The sequence below is a fragment of the Schizosaccharomyces japonicus genome (genome assembly GCF_000149845.2).
Source record: "Schizosaccharomyces japonicus yFS275 unplaced genomic scaffold supercont5.1, whole genome shotgun sequence".
NCBI classification, from domain to species: Eukaryota; Fungi; Ascomycota; class Schizosaccharomycetes; order Schizosaccharomycetales; family Schizosaccharomycetaceae; genus Schizosaccharomyces; species Schizosaccharomyces japonicus.
Window position 1 is genome coordinate 1432882 of NW_011627860.1, and position 20346 is coordinate 1453227.

At 39.7% G+C, this 20346-nt stretch overlaps 11 protein-coding genes across 11 annotated transcripts; 5 read left to right on the plus strand and 6 right to left on the minus strand.

Moving 5' to 3' along the window:
* The first annotated feature begins 50 nt into the window (after positions 1-50).
* On the plus strand, positions 51-3082 carry SJAG_02766 (urease Ure2). Its single transcript, XM_002173922.2, has 2 exons — positions 51-377; positions 625-3082. The coding sequence occupies exons 1-2, from the start codon at positions 171-173 to the stop codon at positions 2920-2922; spliced, it is 2505 nt and encodes an 834-aa protein (XP_002173958.1). The 5' UTR covers positions 51-170; the 3' UTR covers positions 2923-3082.
* On the plus strand, positions 3032-4545 carry SJAG_02767 (hypothetical protein). Its single transcript, XM_002173923.2, has 3 exons — positions 3032-3888; positions 3927-4280; positions 4324-4545. Exons 1-3 carry the CDS (start codon positions 3207-3209, stop codon positions 4404-4406), a joined length of 1119 nt encoding a protein of 372 aa, XP_002173959.2. The 5' UTR covers positions 3032-3206; the 3' UTR covers positions 4407-4545.
* On the minus strand, positions 4466-6883 carry SJAG_02768 (Set1C complex subunit Swd1). Its single transcript, XM_002173924.2, has one exon. It carries the CDS (start codon positions 5806-5808, stop codon positions 4567-4569), a length of 1242 nt encoding a protein of 413 aa, XP_002173960.1. The 5' UTR covers positions 5809-6883; the 3' UTR covers positions 4466-4566.
* Positions 5347-9160, plus strand: SJAG_02769 (acetyl-CoA hydrolase). Its single transcript, XM_002173925.2, has one exon. The coding sequence runs from the start codon at positions 7422-7424 to the stop codon at positions 8985-8987; it is 1566 nt and encodes a 521-aa protein (XP_002173961.1). The 5' UTR covers positions 5347-7421; the 3' UTR covers positions 8988-9160.
* A 99-nt stretch (positions 9161-9259) lies between these two features.
* On the plus strand, positions 9260-10947 carry SJAG_02770 (pyridoxamine 5'-phosphate oxidase). The gene has a single exon (XM_002173926.2). The coding sequence runs from the start codon at positions 9341-9343 to the stop codon at positions 9911-9913; it is 573 nt and encodes a 190-aa protein (XP_002173962.1). The 5' UTR covers positions 9260-9340; the 3' UTR covers positions 9914-10947.
* Positions 9496-11636, minus strand: SJAG_02771 (checkpoint clamp complex protein Rad1). The gene is made up of 4 exons (XM_002173927.2): positions 11174-11636; positions 10918-11090; positions 10591-10843; positions 9496-10544 (listed from the first exon to the last, which is right to left on the minus strand). The coding sequence occupies exons 2-4, from the start codon at positions 11051-11053 to the stop codon at positions 9992-9994; spliced, it is 942 nt and encodes a 313-aa protein (XP_002173963.1). The 5' UTR covers positions 11054-11090; positions 11174-11636; the 3' UTR covers positions 9496-9991.
* On the plus strand, positions 10913-13548 carry SJAG_02772 (DUF1716 family protein). Its single transcript, XM_002173928.2, has 2 exons — positions 10913-11072; positions 11121-13548. The coding sequence occupies exon 2, from the start codon at positions 11687-11689 to the stop codon at positions 13415-13417; it is 1731 nt and encodes a 576-aa protein (XP_002173964.1). The 5' UTR covers positions 10913-11072; positions 11121-11686; the 3' UTR covers positions 13418-13548.
* On the minus strand, positions 13456-15567 carry SJAG_02773 (SAGA complex histone acetyltransferase subunit Gcn5). The gene has a single exon (XM_002173929.2). The coding sequence runs from the start codon at positions 14894-14896 to the stop codon at positions 13571-13573; it is 1326 nt and encodes a 441-aa protein (XP_002173965.1). The 5' UTR covers positions 14897-15567; the 3' UTR covers positions 13456-13570.
* A 222-nt stretch (positions 15568-15789) lies between these two features.
* On the minus strand, positions 15790-17857 carry SJAG_02774 (OTU family cysteine protease). Its single transcript, XM_002173930.2, has 2 exons — positions 17385-17857; positions 15790-17315 (listed from the first exon to the last, which is right to left on the minus strand). Exons 1-2 carry the CDS (start codon positions 17727-17729, stop codon positions 16761-16763), a joined length of 900 nt encoding a protein of 299 aa, XP_002173966.1. The 5' UTR covers positions 17730-17857; the 3' UTR covers positions 15790-16760.
* A 166-nt stretch (positions 17858-18023) lies between these two features.
* On the minus strand, positions 18024-18726 carry SJAG_02775 (ribosome biogenesis protein; the record flags this gene model as incomplete). Its single annotated transcript, XM_002173931.1, has 3 exons — positions 18024-18356; positions 18432-18524; positions 18613-18726. The coding sequence occupies 3 exons, from the start codon at positions 18724-18726 to the stop codon at positions 18024-18026; spliced, it is 540 nt and encodes a 179-aa protein (XP_002173967.1).
* Positions 18727-19008: 282 nt separating this feature from the next.
* Positions 19009-20293, minus strand: SJAG_02776 (pig-U; the record flags this gene model as incomplete). Its single annotated transcript, XM_002173932.1, has 2 exons — positions 19009-19852; positions 19911-20293. The coding sequence occupies 2 exons, from the start codon at positions 20291-20293 to the stop codon at positions 19009-19011; spliced, it is 1227 nt and encodes a 408-aa protein (XP_002173968.1).
* Between the last annotated feature and the right edge of the window lie 53 nt (positions 20294-20346).

The window sequence follows — 20346 nt, forward strand, 5'->3', positions numbered from 1 at the left end:
GTTCGTTTATTCGCCTATATGCTACACCTTATCTAACAATAGACGCTTGTGCTGTTTTTGGATTTCTATTTCGGAGGTCCGCGGTGCATCCTCTATCAGTTACGTAGGCGCATCGCTCAGGTAGTTACTTACGCGACAATGCGTGGTCGACACACGCTGCGCTCTTCCACATGCAACCTCGTGAACTAAATAAACTTCTTCTGCATCAGCTTGGAAGTTTGGCGCAGAAACGTCTCTGTAGAGGAGTCAAGTTAAACAAACTAGAAGCTACTTCACTCATTGCCTCGCAAATTCAAGAATTCATCCGAGATGGCAGACATACTGTGGCCGAATTGATGGATATCGGCAGACAAATGCTCGGCCGGAGACACGTTCAGGTTCGTTTAGAGTTGTTAAAAAGAGTTGAGCAAAAATGAACGAAAAAAACGCGAAATTTCGATGGAATTTGTATGAAAATTTGGAATTACACGTTGTTGTGGAGAAGACGGATTTTGGCTGCTTCTCCTAATTTTCAGAAGCTAATTCTTTATTAATTGAACGTTTACCTGGCTGCTCTCGTTCGTTTATGCTCGATTTGTTTTCAACCTTACTTATTTATCAATCTTACTAACGCGTGTGTAACAGCCTTATGTCGTGAGTTCTCTACATGAAATTATGATTGAAGCCACATTCCCTGACGGGTCTTACTTGGTAACAATTCACCAGCCCATTTGCTCTGATGATGGTAATTTGGAAAACGCTTTGTACGGCAGTTTTCTTCCTGTCCCCGACAATTCGTTGTTCGCAATGGAGGAGGAGGCTCTTTATTCCCCCGAGAGTGCACCTGGTTATGTTGAAGTGATGGAGGGAGACATTGTACTTTCTAGAGATCTTCCTCGTATAAACTTGACAGTTTCCAATCTTGGTGATCGTCCCATTCAAGTAGGATCACATTATCATTTCATCGAAACAAATCCCTACCTTCAGTTTGATCGTAAGAAGGCGTACGGAAAACGTCTTGACATCCCTTCTGGTACCGCTATCCGTTTTGAGCCTGGAGCTACGAAGCGTGTAACCTTGGTGCCAATAAGTGGTCATCGCATTATAAAGGGTGGAAATGCACTTGCTTCTGGCCCTGTGGATCCCTCTCGCATTGACGAAATTATGGAAAATGTTTCTAAGGAAGGCTTCCTGCACAAGCCAGAGGCCGATTCCCCGACAGCAACACCTCCTAAACCGTTCACAATTCCTCGTCAACTTTATGCTACCATGTACGGCCCCACCAGAGGCGATATTGTTCGTCTCGGTGACACCGCTCTCCGTGTATGTATTGAACACGATTTTACGGATTATGGTAATGAGTCTGTTTTTGGAGGTGGAAAGGTTATACGTGATGGAATGGGACAAGCCAGTGGAAAGAGTGCGTCTGAATGTTTGTCAACTGTGTTGACAAATGCCGTTGTCATCGATTCCACCGGTATTTACAAGGCAGACATTGGAATCAAGGATGGTTTTATTGTCGGCATTGGAAAAGCTGGTAACCCCGATACAATGGATGACATCTCACCCAATATGACTATAGGATCGGCTACAGACGTGATTTCAGCTGAAAATAAGATTGTTACGTACGGTGGTATGGATTCTCATGTGCACTTCATCTGTCCACAGCAGGCGGAAGAGGCACTTGCTTCTGGTATTACGACCATGTATGGAGGCGGCACTGGTCCCAGTACGGGAACGAACGCTACTACCTGCACTCCGAATGCCGATTTAGCGCGCGCAATGTTTCAAGCAACCGATACGTTGCCAGTGAACATTGGCTTGACGGGCAAGGGTAATGACTCAGGTCATCGTTCTTTACGGGAACAAATTGAAGCTGGAATGAGTGGTATGAAGCTACATGAAGATTGGGGCGCTACTCCGGCGGCGATTGACTCTTGTTTAAAGATTTGTGATGAGTATGATGTGCAGTGTCTAATTCATACTGACACGTTGAACGAATCATCATTCGTTGAAGGAACTGCGAAAGCCTTCAAGGGAAGAACTATTCATACATATCATGTTGAGGGTGCTGGCGGTGGTCATGCACCCGACATCATTTCTCTCGTTCAAAACCCCAATGTCTTGCCTTCGAGTACAAACCCTACGCGTCCATTTACTTGTAACACACTTGATGAACATCTTGATATGCTTATGGTGTGCCATCATTTATCTAAAAATATTCCTGAAGATGTGGCTTTTGCCGAATCACGCATTCGTGCTGAAACAATCGCCGCTGAAGATGTACTTCATGACTTGGGTGCGATTTCCATGATTAGTTCCGATTCTCAAGCCATGGGTCGTTGTGGTGAAGTTATCTCGAGAACTTGGAAAACAGCACATAAAAACAAAATCCAGCGTGGGTTCTTGCCTGAAGATGAAGGTACTGGGGTTGATAACTTCCGCGTGAAACGATATATCTCCAAGTACACGATTAACCCTGCCATTGCTCATGGCATGTCCGAAATCATTGGAAGTGTCGAAGTTGGTAAGTTTGCTGATCTTGTTCTCTGGGACTTTGCTGATTTTGGCGCTCGTCCAAACATGATCATAAAGGGGGGAGTCATTGCGATGGCTGCAATGGGTGACCCGAACGCTTCCATTCCTACCGTTTCTCCCATCCAAACCTTAAAGATGTTTGGTGCTCTTGCTCCTCAGGCAAGTATCGTGTTTGCTTCAAAACATTCTGTTGAAAACGGAGTTATGGATACTTATGGCCTTAAGAAGCGCGTTTATCCCGTTTCCTCGACAAGAAACATTGGCAAGAAGGATATGGTATACAACACGTACCAACCCTCTATGCATGTTGATCCCGAGTCTTACATCGTTAAGGCTGACAATAAATTAATGACTGCGGAACCGTCCAAGACGCTTCCTTTGACGCAAGGATACTTTTATTTTTAAATTCTTAAATAATACAAACAGTAGAAGTATATCGTGTAACAGTTGATGTTATTTTATTAATTGCTTGGTTAATTTCACTTAGTATCTTTCATTTACCTGAATTTTCTTTCGTCGTTGTTTTCTGTTTTCTCCTTACAACTAGACCTCGGTAATTAAATTACAAGTTAGAAATGCTATTTTAGTAAAGGAATTAGATCTTTTGAACAGAGATTTGACTCGTTTTTCATCAAGGCCTATTATATATTCGTTTAGGGAACTACAGGTGTTTACACTAAGTTTTCACAATGTTTGATAATTCAGCATTGTGGGACTTCACAAAAAGCTTCATACAAGCAAACAAATTTAAAGATTATCCAAATGACATTGGAAAAGAACAATTGGGATACTTAATTGTTGTATTCTTTGAGAGCGTTCTCGTTCTATGTTTTGAGGGTTACGTGTTTGGTCAATATCGAATAAGCAGTGAATACCTCAGTGATGAACGGTCCATATACAGCTATTTAGCATTTATTTCCTTTGCAATATTGTTCCTGTGCTATATCTCATATGAAACTTTACAGACGAAGAATTCAATTCAATTATTCGGTATTGCTATCTTTCACTACTTACTTGACTTTTACTGTATCACCCAAATTTTTGCTTTTAAAACTGTTATTATTACACTTCCCGATGAGTATGGGTTCAATACGAACAGGTTATCTCCTCTTGCAGTATTCAATGAATTTCTTTGGCGCGACAAGGCTACCAGCAACGGCACAAAATTTTACGATGATTTAGAACCTGTTCTTATTTTTATTCCCATCATCACCACTGTCTGCAGTTTGGCTATAACATTCCTCACATATCGTGTATACAAAGAATTTGGTTGGAATATTTACCAGAAGATTGGACCTGATCTTCGAATGCGACGCTACTACTTGACATATTTGATTCTTGTCTCCATGCTCAAGTTTGATTTCTTCTTCTGTATGCTTTACTAAAACGTGCTCTTACTAACTTTGTAGTTTTGACATTGGTAATACAGTTCCTCATTGGCGGGGACGACTATCGAGACGCAGAGTTTTACATTACTATAGTGACCGCAGTCTTTACATTCTTTGTCTTAACTCTATGTCTATATGCGGTAACCACAGAGAGTCGTAAAATGCTCTACGTTACTCAAGCATTGTTTGTTGCGGGTTTCGCTTTTGCTGGATACCGTGCCATACATACACAACGTGAAACTAACTATACTCAATATCTGTACCGACACATGAACCTTATTGTCTTAACTGTCATAACTATGTTCATGTTAACTGTAACTGTCTGTATAAACTTTTGTTGTCTTAAAAACTTTGACAAAGGCTTGAAAGGATATCGTAAGTCATGCATCACAATGTAATACATTCTAACGGTTTACAGTTGCCTATTCTCAGAAAGTTGAACTCATGCATTTCAACCAAAACACAATCCCTTCAAAAATCCGTATGCCGCTTGATTCGTAAGCTATCTGTCAAATAGCAAGGCGCTGTGCTAGTACGCCTTACGAGTCTACTTTTTCCTCTTCTAGCGATGTGTTTCTTCCTCCACTCTTTTATCAGTTTTTGTTGTCTATGTGTTAGAAATAATGACCTTTTATTAACATTTGATGTGTGCTATGTAGTACTAGTCATCCTGATAGGAAGAAGCGTCGGAGGAATTAGTAGTAGTTAGAGACAATGGTACCAAGTATTGTGTTTCTAGTTTGTCACCGAGAGTTAGTGTCACAGCTTGTGATTGATCTTCTTGTTCTGTATTTGTGACCAAATCTTCGTCATAAATATCGAATTCATCTTCTTTTTCCTCGTAATCAATGTTTTCTTTTAATTCCTGAAAGTCTGGCGCAAATGCACTCCAACTTTCCTCTTGCTTTGCAGACCAGATGTAAATACTCCCAGTGTCCAAACCAACGGCAGCAATACGAGGAAACACCGGATGCCAGTCAACATCAACGAGTTCTTCTTTCGGTCCTTCAAGAATTCGTACTAGTGATCCCATACTGCGTTCCCAAATGTAAATGGCGTGTGCGGCTTGATAAGCGGTAGCTAAAACATACTCACCCGTAGGACTAAACCCGCAAGCATTCCACTGTAGTTTATTAACAACGTCCTGGAATTTGTGTTCGACTTCCAAGTGATTAAAGTCTTGAATGCTTAACGTTCGAATCACTCTATCGGTGCAATTGACAATTGCATAACGTTTGCATACGCTTAACCGTATTTGTTTGATCGTTTGTGAAGCGATGCGTTGGCAGGCTATGATGTTTTGCGTTTCAGTGTCAATAACATTCAACCAACCTTTTGATGTTCCTGCAAGTACATATTTTCCGTTGGACAAAAAGACACATGAAACAGTAACATGTTTTAATTTTGAGTTCCTTTTCTTTTTTGTGTCCGTAGAGGATATGATAGCTGAAGAGTCTGTGGGCAAAGGATAACGTTCTGGTTTCCCATCACGAACAATTACAAACTGAGGGAGTTCTTCGTAAATTGATACGACAAACTTGTTTATATCACTTGGATGTAACTCCGCTTGCCATAGCGGTCCTTGAAAGCGTATGCTATAAACGATTGTAGCATCTTTTAGATCCCAAAGTATGCATTTCCAATCCCTTGACGCTGTAAGCAAGTAACGTCCACAAGAAGACCAGCGTACAGATTGAATTGCCCGGGTATGTCCCTTTAATTTGCGTATGACTGAAAGTGTTACCAAGTTCCATACAAAAACAGTTCCATTCACTAAGCCGGCAGCTAGCGCGCTTCCTTTCTCATTAAAACGAATACTTGTGGCATGCCCCTTTTTTAAAACGTTTCCCAACGACTCCGGGTAGTCTGAAATGGAAAAAGGATCAATAAGTCCCAAATTCATATCAAAAAATTATCACAGACTTTGAACTGTATAATCATACAATTTTTTGTGAGTATTAAACTCTTAAAAAAATAGTACTAACAAAAAGAAACGTATTAAAGAGTTTAAAATGTTAAGGAATAGCAGTTAACAGAGACGAAGGTATTTTACATTGACAACAGGTCCGAAGAAAATTGCTAAACTGGGTAAGACTGTGAGAGAAAAATAAAGTTCATCATCCTACAGTATTAGGTTGTACTTCGTCATGTCCTCCAAATGTTAAAAATGGTTTTTACAGTTCTTTGATAGCAGTGTTTACTGTTTTTTTAGAAGTCTGTATTCAACTGTAATTAAGACAGAATAAAGACAGATGAGAAGGAATAAAAAAACTTAAATGAAAAATTAACAACGAAGACCTACAGTATTACTCTGTAAGACGAAGAATCATTTAACGAATAAATCATGTGCATCTGAAACGAAAGAACAATTAACAGAAATAAGCGAGCGCCACACAATAACTGTAGTTGTATGATCTTAAACGACTTATGATGTTACTCGAGCTATTTGATCCTAACTGCTCTTATTATCGTTTCATTGAACTACTAATTATCGAAGTATATGATGCCCTCTTGTTGGGGCCATTCAAAATCATACGTAGCAGTTCAAAGGCACACACAACTTTTGTAGAGTAACACGATACTAGATGGAACTTTAAGTTAGTCAAGTTACTGTAATCTACGATCGTGAAATTAAAGGGCTACATTCTGGAAAATCGGCTGGAGTCAATGAAACACCTCCGCTTACTGGCACCCTTTAATCAGGCGTCGTAGTTTTTTGATATTCTAGCAGATATAGTCTGCTAATATTTATCATCCACTTCTTTGTAGCTAGCTGAACAAACTAAGACGGTAAATGAACTGCTTCATATTTCTTATTATAAGCATCGTTAGCCACAACAACCTGCAGAAGCAGTGAACCTTGGTTCAAACACTTGTTGATGCAACAGTTGCATTCTCCAGCTATGAAAAACCATTTATTGTTGCTAATCTCGTCCACACTTATAATTTATATTCATTGACTATCGCTGGATTATCCCAGTTGTAAAACGCCTGTTCACTCTAAACAAAAAAAGTAGAATACAACTGATAAAATCGCAATTCTTACATTCTTTCCTGTTAATTACCCAACAAAAACGCCTTCAAACTTACATTTTCAGATTCCCAGTTACTATATGGAGATGTGTTTCCACGCTAATTAACATGCAATACGCTACTCGTAGGATGTATACCCACCCCTCATTCGAGCAATTTTTCCCTTTGGGAAGGATAAGAAGACAAAGCCTCGTGCTTTTTCGCAACGTTAACGTCAGGGCTGGTTTCGGGCAAATCAAAAGTCTAAGAAACATTTTTTCTCCATCCTAATACTACTATAATTAATAAAGCTACTCATAAGTTTGGTTTTTGAGAACAAGAACCGATTTTCTTACTAAGGAAAGTACCGCTCTTTTTTGTCTGAACCGTTCGAGGAGTACCACACTCATACCCGCTGTTTACTCGTTTCACAGCTGCATTTAACGTCTTTTGTGCAATAGCATGATTCCAGGCCTTCTGTAATCTTTATAAGCTTCATTACTAATGTCTTCTTTGCTGAAATCTCGTGTGTTGAATAAAACATTCCAAGACAAAATTGTCCAGGATGTTCGTCAACTAATCCCATACTTTAAGAATGGTGACTATGTCGGTTGGTCTGGTTTTACCGGTGTGGGCTATCCCAAAATGCTTCCTAATGCCTTGGCTGATTATGTTGAGGAAAACAAGTTGCAAGGACAGTTGCGTTTCAAGCTCTTCGTCGGTGCTTCAGGAGGCGCCGATACTGAATGCCGTTGGGCGAACTTGAACATGATCGAAAGACGCTCCCCTCATCAAGTTGGAAAGCCGATTGCTAAAGGCATTAACGAGAATCGTATCCAATTTTTTGACAAACACCTTTCCATGTTTCCTCAAGATCTCTTGTACGGTTACTACACTCGTAATAAGTCCAAGAACAGTCTTGACTTTGCTATGATAGAGGCATCAGAGATCACGGAAGACGGCGGTATTGTGCCGGGTTCATCAGTTGGAGCTTCGCCAGAAATCCTTAGTATGGCTGATAAAGTCATCATTGAAGTGAACACTGCTATTCCTTCCTTCAAGGGTCTGCACGATATTCCCGTCGTTGACAATCCTCCTCATCGCAAACCTTTTGAAGTTACGAAGGTCGACGATCGCATCGGCAAAACTGCCATGTATGTCGATCCTAGTAAGGTCATTGCCGTGGTTGAAGCTAATTACATGGACAAAACCGGTCCCAACTCTCCGGAGGATGCTGTTTCCCAACGTATTGCCCAGCACTTAGTCGACTTTCTGCACCATGAAACAAAGCATGGCCGCTTGCCTGACAATCTGCACCCTCTGCAGTCAGGTATTGGAAACATTGCAAATGCAATCATTGGTGGTTTGCGTGACTCTCCATTCAAGGACCTTGAAGTTTGGACTGAGGTGCTCCAAGACGCATTCTTGCCCTTGCTGGAAAATGGAAAGGTGCGTTTTGCAACGGCCACATCAACCCGTTTGTCGCCTGAAGGCTTCAAGAACTTTTACGCCAATTTTGACCATTATAAGAAGAGCATCCTGCTTCGTCCCCAAGTCATTTCCAACAGTCCCGAAATCATCCGTCGTTTGGGATGTATTGCCATGAATACCCCCGTCGAAGTGGACATCTACGCCCATGCTAACAGTACGAATGTATTGGGTAGCCGTATGCTTAATGGCCTCGGAGGTTCAGCCGATTTCCTGCGCAATGCTAAGCTTAGTATTATGCACACTCCTTCTATCCGCCCGACCAAGACAGATCCTTCAGGTATCACTTGTATCGTACCTATGGCTACGCATGTTGATCAAACGGAGCACGATTTGGATGTGATCGTTACTGAACAAGGATTCGCCGACTTGCGTGGTTTGTCACCCAAGGAACGCGCTTACGAAATTATTAACAAATGTGCACACCCTGATTATAAACCTATGCTTTTGGACTATCTGGACTTGTCTACCAAGTACTGTCTTCGTCGTGGTGCTGCTCATGAACCTCATATGTTGCACAAGGCTTTCAAGATGCACAACAACCTTGTCGATAATGGCACTATGAAGATTGATTCATGGTAGCCGTTTTTGAACGAGGAAAATTTCTACATTATGTTTTCCCTAAAATTTACGAGTAGATTATATCAATATAACAGTAATATGAACGTAAAACTCGGTAAGAAAATACTGCAAAGTTTTTAAGAATCGTAATTGTGAAACGGTCATTCGTTTAGCCACTCCTTTTTATTAGAAACTATGACTAAATATGACTCTTTATTACATTACAGACAAATCACCTATGAATTATCAAGTGCTGTCTTTTGTCTCCACAACCAGACTCCACCTTTTTTCAGAACCTATCCTCAATTTCAAGTTGTTTAATTTAAAGAACAACAATTCGTTGAGAGTAAGTTGATTTGTAACCATTAGAAATTATGTCTGAAAACGAAAACGCTACGGTTTTGCCGGAAAACATCAAACGGTGTTTCCAATCATCTAAATACTTGCATCTTGCTACCTGCTACAAGGACCAGCCTCATGTTGCTTTAATGAACTTTACCTATGTCCCCAGTGGAGAGGGAAAACCATTTGAGAATGACGATGTTATTATTTTAACGATGGATGAAAACAGTAAGAAGTACAGCAATATCATGAACAACCCCCAGGTTTCTGTTCTCGTACACGACTGGTCTGCACATCGTAGACCATTTGAACAGCAGGATGTCTCTTCACTGTGTGCACTTTTGTACGACTTGAACCAACAAGAGATTTCACACACTTCAGTGACCCTCAATGGTTTGGCAGTTATTCTTCCCGAAGGCAGTAAGGAAGAAGAATTCTTCCGTGAAAAGCACTTGCAAAGCAATTCTGAGAGCAACACGAAACAATACGTTGTTCCGAGAAACTATCGAGTTGTAAAAATTCACTTGAAATCTGCCCGCGTGTGTGACCAACGTGTTAAGGGAGTTGAAAAATGGAGCGCAAACGGTACCGTTACTCCTTACTAAGGAACTGTTGAGTGATGGAAAAGATACTAAAGAGGGTTTTTATGGAGGTGGTTTAGAGCAATAAAAAGAGTTCATACTTTATTCGTCCTCCGTGTCAGCATCGTCCGTCTCCGAATCACCGCGTCCATCCCAGTCGCTACCTTGTTCATCTTCCCCTTCATTTAAATTTAGGGGAAGAATCTTGAAGTCTACAAAGCTGCTTAGTCCTTGTGGGCTAAGCAACATGAGCTGTAAGTTCAACAGCCCATTTTCATCAATTTGAATGCTAGCCTTTGAGCTTGCCTGAAGTGCTTTGAGAGCATGTCGAACGAGAGAAAACCGGTATGCGTGCACGTATTCCGACATGGTCTTAAAAGACTCGAGCACATTTCTTGCGCTTGGATATTCAACTTCAGTTGAGGAAATGGAACCGATTGACCGCAGTGCAAACGTCGACTTTTCGGGAAGTGTCTTTATAAGCAGACTGTCACTTAAGTTATTGTCAAGCTCAAGTAATGCATCATACAACCACTTGCTTTTCATGATCACCTTCACCGTTGTCCGTGAGGCAATGAACTCGGTCTTCATAGCGTCGTTTTCTTCCATTGTGTTTAGTTCGCAAGTTGTCTTGTATCCTGTAGCATCTTCAATGCTGTTGAATGCGTCAGCAACTCTTCTTACAAAACATGTGTGCTTACATCCAATCAAACGTGTCGCCTTTTCCGTGGTATCTGATGATGCATCGTGTTCCATGACGCTTCATGAAACCCGTAGGATTTGGCTGGTCCCACTGCATGCTTGACATTCGATCTTTGCTTTCTGCATATATGGAAAGACAATGTAGCAAGGGTTGAAGCTGTATTTTAAATGCATAAACCGCTTCGTCTTCGTCCCCGGAGATGTTTCCTACTTTAAAGTCCGTAAATAAGGGCTTCTGTAAATATATATGAGCTGTACAGTTTTAGCAATATGAATCACAAATAAAAGGCCATCATGAAGTCTTAATAAACATTTCCAGCACGTACCATCAAGCGATTGAGATTCATCAACTCCGAATTTTATTCCTTTTTTATAGATTTCAACTGTACATTCTTTGACAAAATCAATGCATCGTAGACTTAAGAAAATGTGTTTCAACTGAGTCGTTTCTGCTTCAAACATGGCAGTACTGAGCACGGAAGTAAGGTGTGTGGATATACTATATGTTACTGACTGATTCTCGTTAAAGTAGACTTCGTTTTATCACTGAAATAGCGGCTTCATCTGATGTATAGTTTATACCTTTTATTAGGGACTGTTATGTCCTAACGTAAAATGCTTTATAGACTATGGCATAAAATCAATAAAAGCAAAAACGACGAAAAATGAAAAAATCTAAACGGCGTTACTGATCCTTTTGCCAGTATTCTTTTTCGTTACTTAAACATGTACTCTTGCACGTTGCCTAATATGTAGTCAGTACCGTGAACGTTGGCGCCAGTTTTGCCGTATCTAGTCTGCCTACGGCAGTCTTTCTCAACGACAAATTCATCTCTCTTTCTTATAATCTTGCACAATTTGTATTAATCGTCATTCGAAAGCCTCTTCTTCTACTCTGGCTCGTTAAAAAATTGCATACGTTTCTTCTTCAAAATAAATCCAAATTGAATATACAAGTGGTTGATCCTAAATCCAAGGTGCAAAATAAAGATACTAGGACAACTATCGTAATTACGATCGAGAATACGGATTATATTTAACTACAAGTCACATATTTCCTTTTTTGTACTGACAAACACTCATCTACGACGTAACATGAATGTTGATGCAATTTTTAAGGAATCAAACGGTCCATTAGACAAAAAAAGGAAACTGGAAGATGGTCGTTATGTAGGCGTTGACGCTGAAAATCATGATGGTCATCCCGAACAGGAAACAAAATCCAAATCAGAAGAGGAATATGACGAGGAAGGCGGCCGTTTTTTCGGGGGAGGTTTAACTGAAAAAGAGGAGAAGGCCTTGAACTTTTTAAATACAGTTGATGACGGTGACAATGAACCTACTTTTGACGCTGCAGCCCTTAAAAAGAAAATCATTGCATTGGAAAAAGCGTTAAATAAAAACCAGATGCTAAGAACAAAATATCCAAATGCGCCGGAGAAATTCATTGAGTCGGAGGCAGATCTTGATGCAGAGATACATGGTCTTACTGTTCTTTCGGAATACCCAGAACTTTATTCAGATCTTGTTCAACTCAATACAACAAATACGCTGTTTGAGCTTTTTGGACACGAAAATATTGACATTGTGATAGCCATCATTGATTTACTTGTTGAGTTAACAGATGAAGATGTTGAACCAGACTCGTTAATTATCTTGCAAAAAGATTTAATCGAAAAAGGCTTATTCTCTATAATAACGGAAATAATGAAACGAATGAACGAAGAAAATGAAGATGACGCCCATGGTGTGTTTGCTTCGTTTCAGTTGGTTGAAAACCTGGTTTCCATTAATGCAGATGTTTGTGAAGAAATTAAAAATACTGACTTGATTCAGTTCTTACTCAATCGCGCTTCAAAACAAGAGGCTACAGTGTCAGAGAATCTGCAATTCTCTGTTGAGCTATTGGCAGTTCTTTGTAGTAAATCTCCTGCAATTCGAGTTTCAATTGTTGAGAAGAACGGAATTGAAATTCTTCTAAATCGCATCAGTTTGTATGCAAGAAGAAATCCTGTTCCGGGTCTGGAAGCCGAACTCATGCAAAATGCATTTGATGTCCTGTGCTCTGTAGTTGAGGAGCAACAGGGAAAAATGCAATTTCTAAAAGAAGAGGGTATAGAGCTTTGTCTGCTCATGCTTCAACAAAAGAAACAAAGTAGAAAGCCGGCTTTTAAACTGGTTGATCACGCACTTTTTGGACCCCTTTCATTACCTTTATGCAATCGGTTTGTTGAGTTTGGAGGTTTAAAGTACCTTTTTTCAACATTCATGAAAAAAATGGAGGCAGAAATGCTCGAACACATCTGCGCTATCATGGCCTCTTTATTTCGGTCATTAGCTGCTGATACCCCAGAACGAATTCGGTTTCTCGCTAAATTCGTTGAAAAGGACTTTACCAAAACAAAAAAACTAGTGGATTTCTATAGCAAATTAAGAAAGCCAATTACTGAAATTCGGCAATCAGCAAAAGCACAAACAAATTTAGAAGAGGATAGTCTCGCGCTCTTTCTAAAACAAATTGACATGGGCCTGTTTTCTTTTCAGTCTATAGTTGTCATCTTGGCATGGTTATGCTGTGAAGATTCTGCCATCTGTGAATGCATATCTAACAGTCTCAAAGCTTTTGGACTTCAGTTACATGACTTGCTCAGCGACCTTCAAGATTACTTTGAGAATTTCGCTGAGTCCCCAGAAACAATTAGCGACGAAAAATCCGAAGAAAGCATTCCTCGCGTTGATGAGAAACCGATGGTACAAACTTTGCTCGAGATTATGCAAATTCAAGTACATGAATCCCAAGAAACTAATAGCGGCAGGTCCGCATGAAGTTAATTGCTATATTCTAAGAGTATAAATAAAATTTTGTTTTAAGTTGACTATAAAGCAAAAATGAAAAAGAGAGGACAAACAAAAAACGGTGTAAGTACATTATCATAAGGGAGATGCGTGTTCTGGAGATAAAGGCTGCCGTTAATCTGACTAGTTCGACCAAGCATCTGCCAAGTTCGAATACTCTGTTTCACGGAGTTTTTGCATGAAGAATTTCTCCAGCTTGTCGGCGTTTTTATAGTATGTTGTATTAGAGTCATTGTAAGATCGGCAATTGTCAAATATATACTTGGCATCACGTATAAACTCTTGTACTGATTCATACTTATCGTTACGAAGCTTAAATTCCATGGTAGAAAGATCCATGGGATTCTTGATGACATCGTAGTAATCAGGAACATCCTCTTTCCGAACAGGTTGTGCAAAAGGCCACGAAGAGGGATGAGCTTGCATTTCCGTGAAAAGCATTTCTAATACAGGAAAAAAAGGTTTTCTGCGAGGCTGTTGAGCAAGCTTCTCCATTTCTTCTGACCAACCAACCTCTTTAAGTCCAGGAACATCGTTCGGGTCAATATGAGTGGCACCATTGTTGAACTGCTCTAGGCCTGGGTACACAATGTTTGATCGGGTGTGTTTAGCAATTTTTGCAAGAACCACGGCTCGTTGAACGGCAAGAATTAGATTAGACTCAAGGTATTTGATTCGGGGAAGCATAGAACATTGCATTAATGAACCACCCTCGTAATCTTTAATATAACCCATCCACAAGCTTTTGTCTAACGTGATATTTTTAGTAAATCCTTGTTTTTTAAAATAACCAACGGCATAGTTATCAGCGTATGTGAGAAAATGCTGAATACTAGTGGTTCCGCGTACATAGTCCTTCAAGTGGTTCATTAGATGAGCACCATATCCTCGAACCTGTTCTGAGGAAGCAATTGCACAGAAAACAATTTCAGCAAATCCACGCTGTTCAAAGGGCCGATAAGTAATACCACCCACGACGTTTAATCCGCCTTTCACGATGGTCATAGACAAATGGTTGCGATCGTAAATCAGCCGCGTTATATATTCCTTTGGCATTTTCGGCAATTGCTTCATAAAAATGTTTTTTAAACCCGTCAAAATGACAAAGCTCTCGGGATTGTTATCATTGTTGACTACGCAAAATCGTATAACGCCTTTCTTTTCTTCAATGGCAGCTGGTTTTTCTGTAACCTTTATAGATTTTAGACTAATTCCTGTTTTCTCTAACTCACTGTATAACCGCTTTTTGTTAACGACAGGGTTTTTTGCCAAAGAAGTCGTCGTTTCTGACGTCTTTGATTCTGTGTTATTTTCCGTCTCGACGATCGAGTCTTTTATCTCTGCATGAATGTCAGTGTCATTTTTCTCCTCTACAGATTCTTTCTCCAGAATCGGTTTCTTTTCGCCAATCTGATCGTCCATTTGATTCTCAGTACTTGAGGATGCCATGTACAATTTAAACTGACAGTTTTCCGATATCAAATTTTAGCAGAAAGTCAATAAATGTACAGAAAATGGCTTCAAAGTAACGTAAAATTGCTGTTTTAACCCGTCTTGTTAATCTTAGACACTGTTTTTGGCCATCGAAGTCGGCAGGCTATTCCTCGGTCGAAGCGCGGTATTATATAAAACACCGACGAGGACGTATTACCAAGTAAATAGCAATCTTTAATGAAGTGTTAATGAATTTGTTCAGCTCGTTGAGATCTCAGATGGCCTATTTCATCGAACAAATTGTCAGAAATTGCCCAATTCGAATATTTCTTTTGTGGCACTTGTGGGATTCGAACCCTAACGCGTTGGCGAGAGTGAATGAAGGAAATGTAAACAACGAAATAATCGATTTGTGCAACATTAGTGCAGCAAACAAAAGCCCAAGCTAAATGCTCTTTAAGTCTCTATATAATAGCAAAAGACCATAGACAAATTTGTATTTTAATAGTTTACAGATACCCTCTCAAATTGAAGTGTGCTTGAAAATAAACGGCAAGCGTAATTGTGTTAAATACACTTTTAGTCGATACAAATAAATTGAATTAATAGCTTTTAACACCAAGTTGCTGGTTGACCATATGCTTTGATACTTTCGAGCACATCAATCGATGATCGGCGAGTTGTTCATTAACTACGGAACGATGCAAAAGTATGTGAGTGCTTATCTAATATCTTTAGTATTTGTTAATGTAATCTAATACTTAATTGATAAAAAACCGATTTGACGATTGATATTTAACATTTTGGACAGAGGTAATAAGATATTGCCCTTCATAGCAAAAGTTTTATGAGTTTTTATGTAATAATTGAATGGCACAATGACTAATTTCGATAATAAAGTAATAACGTGAGGAAAAAAATGAAGACCTTGTTATTATATTGCTTATTGCCAACAACTTTTCAGTTTGGGACCGTACACACTTTAACGGACCCGTTTATTTAGTGTTTACCGTTTAATTATAAAATTAGTTAGACTAAGTGAGAGTCATTTTCTAACAATTGGTAAATTTCTATCCCGACCGCACACAATAACGATGAATAACAACGTTCGAGCTTTATAATCTTTCTTCCGTTAGCACTGAAAAGCAACTCCTATTTCACATAAGCATACTTAACCCGATCCCTGGTCGTATTCTCAGAAATAAGGTCAAAGGTGCGCTCGCAAAAACGATAATGTAGAGTGAGTGCTTAAACTAAGCTATTAGATGGTAGATTGAATATGTCCTTTTTCAAACAATCAAAAGGTCAATTCATTAAGTGCGGTTAGCCAGAGACGTCGGACAGTCACTAAGAGAATATTTCGTTATAAATTTTCAAAAAAACAGAGTTTGCCTTTCATCGCTTCAATTCTTCCAACGCACTGGTATCAACTGCATTTTCGACTTCCAATGCTTTCACACTAAGCACAGTTCAAGTGACAGTAATTTTAGTGGTATCTTGAAGGTGCCGTAACTTTAGTAGTAGTAATTGAACCTTTTCAAAGAGATACACGAATTGAAATCTGCTACCCCATCGAAGATGTCCAATAGTAGAGTTCAGTGTGAAATCCATTAAACCTCAATTCTAATGTTCAAACGGGGCAAGCAAAACAATACTTTAAATGTGTTTGGGTATCGTTCAAAAATCATCTCCAATAACTTTACCAGTTACATCAACAAGTTCTTGATCTAGATACTCAAGGATCGAAAACCAACTTGGCAAATTCATCAGTGTCAGTATAATCGCCAAAAAAGATGACAAGTGAAGAATTTAGCAAAAAGAAGCGGTAATTATACGTAACCGATTGTACATGAGACAAAGTAATTTTGACAAGAGCATCTCAATCGTTCATTTCATGAACGCTATTGTAATGTGCGCCCAAACCATACAGGTGTTGATAGTAAGATAGAGTAAGTGGTTTCTTGTCCGCAACAGTGTTCGTCTCAGTTTCTGGAGTAAAAGTAATAGTTGGTGCATCTGCACACAGTACTTTAATGGGTACATTGAGCGAATTGCAAAGAGCGCGCAGTTCAACATCGCCTCCCCATTTTGCCGTTTTGCGAATTGCTGAACAATACTTGTCAATAGGTGTCACTGAATTTGTCTCCTCATCAAATAAAAATGCAGCAAAGTTGTCGGCGTTCTGCTCAACAAAATTTGCTGCCATTTCTCGTAATTGCTTCACCTCTAGAGTTTTTCCATAAACCGCTTGCATTTGATCAGCTATCGCTGCGAAAAGGCAATGCCCATCTGTGTGAATATCCTTTTCCTTTAAATTTAGGCTCTCTAAAAGCTTCTTCATTTTCGTAATTTCGTTTCCTCTGTGATTTCCCATGCTAGCACTTGCAAGCTCAGCTTCTCTCATTTCGGCTTCCATTCGTTCCTTACGGCGTTCCTGAAATTGTTAGTTCATCAAGTTTATACCATTTACAAATGGTTAGAATGATAACACCCCCTAACATACCAGACGCTCTTTTTGACGATTTCGTCTGGGCTTTACATTGTTTTCAGCATCAGCTTTTGGAGTAGAAGAAACCGAAGGAGACGACAAACTAACCTTCTCCATTTGTCTCAGTAATGCATCCGCAGAAAGCGGTTCGTCTGCTGATTCCTCAGGATCAAGCACATTTTGAAGTTTTTGACGCTCTTCATGCTGTTTTTGATTGAATTCTAACTCCAATTGAGCAATTTTCTCATTCAACTGCTTTTTTTGCTTTTTATTACCAGACTTTCCCTGACGGCGCATAGACGCCAAAGTCGACTGGAATTCTTTATATTCTTCCTTTTGTTTCGTTAAAAGCTCTTCCATTTGTGCAAAATCGTTACTTTAGAGCAAAAAACACGAGGTAGAGGATGGGTTTGGCTAAGAAACGTCTTTGCTAAACACGACACGCCCATAAATGAAAAACCGCACGCGTGATAAACAAATAAGACGCGCCGTACAAAACATTAATTACGAGATGATGCACTTTACAGAACAATTATTTCCCAAATCCTATTGTTTCTTATAAATCTAATCCGATATCCATGGCAAAATTGACAAAATGAGATGTAGGGCAAGTACAGCGGAGGAGCACATCAAAGAATGGACCCTAAGAAGTAATTACTTATCCTTTTTGTGATGATGTTTCTTCGATTTTTTTTTAGAGTGTTTCTTTTCCGAGTGCTTCTTCTCTGATTTGGAACTCTTTTCTTTTGCCTTTTTATGGCTCTTCTTCGACTTTCGGTCAGTGTCGTCCCGTTTTCGTTTTTTGGAATGACTTTTCTTGTCGGCTCGTTCTATGATATGTGACTCTACACGAAGAGCTGATTTCTTTTCCTCAATCGTGCTCGTCAATACACCTCCGTGTCGAAAGACAGTGGATAGCGGCGAGAATTTACTATGAAACTTTGCCATAGCAATCTTGGCAGCCGCACCGGTAGACTGCACTTTAATCTAATGCGTTTCAGTTAGAGGCTGTCTTGAAACACTTCAACAAAAGCTAGAAACGGCTTTTCTTCTCTTTCTTACCTTTCCATGGTTTGCTTCAACTTTAATGGATTGTAATTGAGACGAAAAAACATCATCCCACCACTGATCGGCATGATCTGTTTTACTTCCAAGCTAATTAAGAGTTAATCATTTGTGTTCCTTCATTGACTTGATGTGTTTTATGCAAACTTGTTATTTGCACAATTTGTAGTGAACATACACCTCGCGTGTCGTATTTCCGAGACGTTAGAATGGGTTTCTTCAAACCTCCATCCTTTAGCGCAGATCCCTCTTGCCATCCGTACGAATTCAGGTACTTTTTTGAGTTGAACATCTGTCGTGGTGGATAGGGAAGTAAAAGATGTACTTGACAGAAAGTGCCAGATTCAGGAATTAAGGAGTCGAAATTAAAAGCATCATGAATTGGGATGAAAACAATGCGTAGAAGAGGGGGGGATGACTGTGAAAGAATGGAGACTGATAGAAGCTAAACTTTTGAAGATCATTTCAATCTAGAGACTGGTGTTCATAGCAGCAGAGGAAATATTTGCATCTTCATAACATATAATCTTCATTTAATAAATGAATTTCCCGTTCGTTTTCAGCAATTAGTACTTTAGAACACCTGCAGCAGCTTTTGACCAACAAACTCCGGATGCTCCTGGTAGAATTCATTTTCCAGAGCGGCACGGAGAATATCGGACACGAGTAGGGCAACAGCAAGCGCGTATACAAGTGTAATGGCATAGAAGAAATTGGCATTGCCACTGCCAAGGTAAATCCAAGCTTGAAAGAATGCTGGGCCAAGAAAAAGAGAGTATAAAAGTGTGTTACCCGCCAAAAATACGAACTTTAAACGGCTCTTTCCAAAATCAAGGATATGGATAAGAGTAACGAAAAGTGACAAGTCCGCAATACTGGGATATGATTTCAAAAGACCAGTTACTCCCACGAGAACAACAAAAGCAGTCAATGGTTGTTTTCGTAACCTAATTGTAACGGGAAGCGTATACGTGAATGGATGAATTGCAAACACAAACAAGAAAAACGAGCGAAACGTTTCAAATATTTCAATAAAGAAGTACCACCACAGACCAAGACTCACAGAGAGATTCTGCAGGATGAAATTAGAGGTGATACTTGAGATTAAGAACTTCCAGGAGCCCAGAAACAGATAACTAGTGAGCAAGAGTAGAGCAGTATACTCTAAGTCTATAAATAAACAGCGTTTCCAGGAAAAGGTACTCTCTTTTTTTGTAGTTTTGTGTGCTATAAGAAAGAGAGGAAGCACATACACGCAATTGAATGGATTAAAAAAGGTCACCAAGGCAATGCTGCATCCCAAGCCAGCAGTAGATCCAACAACAGCGCAGTACAAAGCTATAAGCGTGAGTGCGTTTGAAACGCAATCCGATGACCCGGCGACGCTAGCAGCTATAGTTAATGGGTTGAGCAGATATCTTTTTGGTTAGTACGAAAGAAAATTGTCAGTCAGTCACTATCGCTGATCATACGTACAGAGAACAAAGTCCATTTACACTCCAAGAAGTAAAACGCTTCTGTTTTTTTAAACAAAGGAGTAAAGCACGAAGAGCAGTTGCACCGACAATGTCGGCGACAGGATATAGAACCCGGGAAAAATTAGGAACAGAAACAACGCTCAAACAAGTGTGTAAAAGTAAAATAAAAGGCGATTGGAAGAAGACAACACCCTCATATGGATCAATTCCTTTTTTGTATAAATAATAACCTTCCTTTACACGTAAGAAACTGGAAGCGGGTGTAGAAATTTCAATTCGCTTTTCCAGGATACTTGAGAAGTCAAGTGTGTGTAATACAATGTGTATTGAAACATATAACAGCACAATTAGCCAGAAACTTGACGTTTCCGAGACTTTCATATTGTTAGAGGAAAAGTGCGTCTTCTATGCTATCGGACGCGCGAGCTGAATCA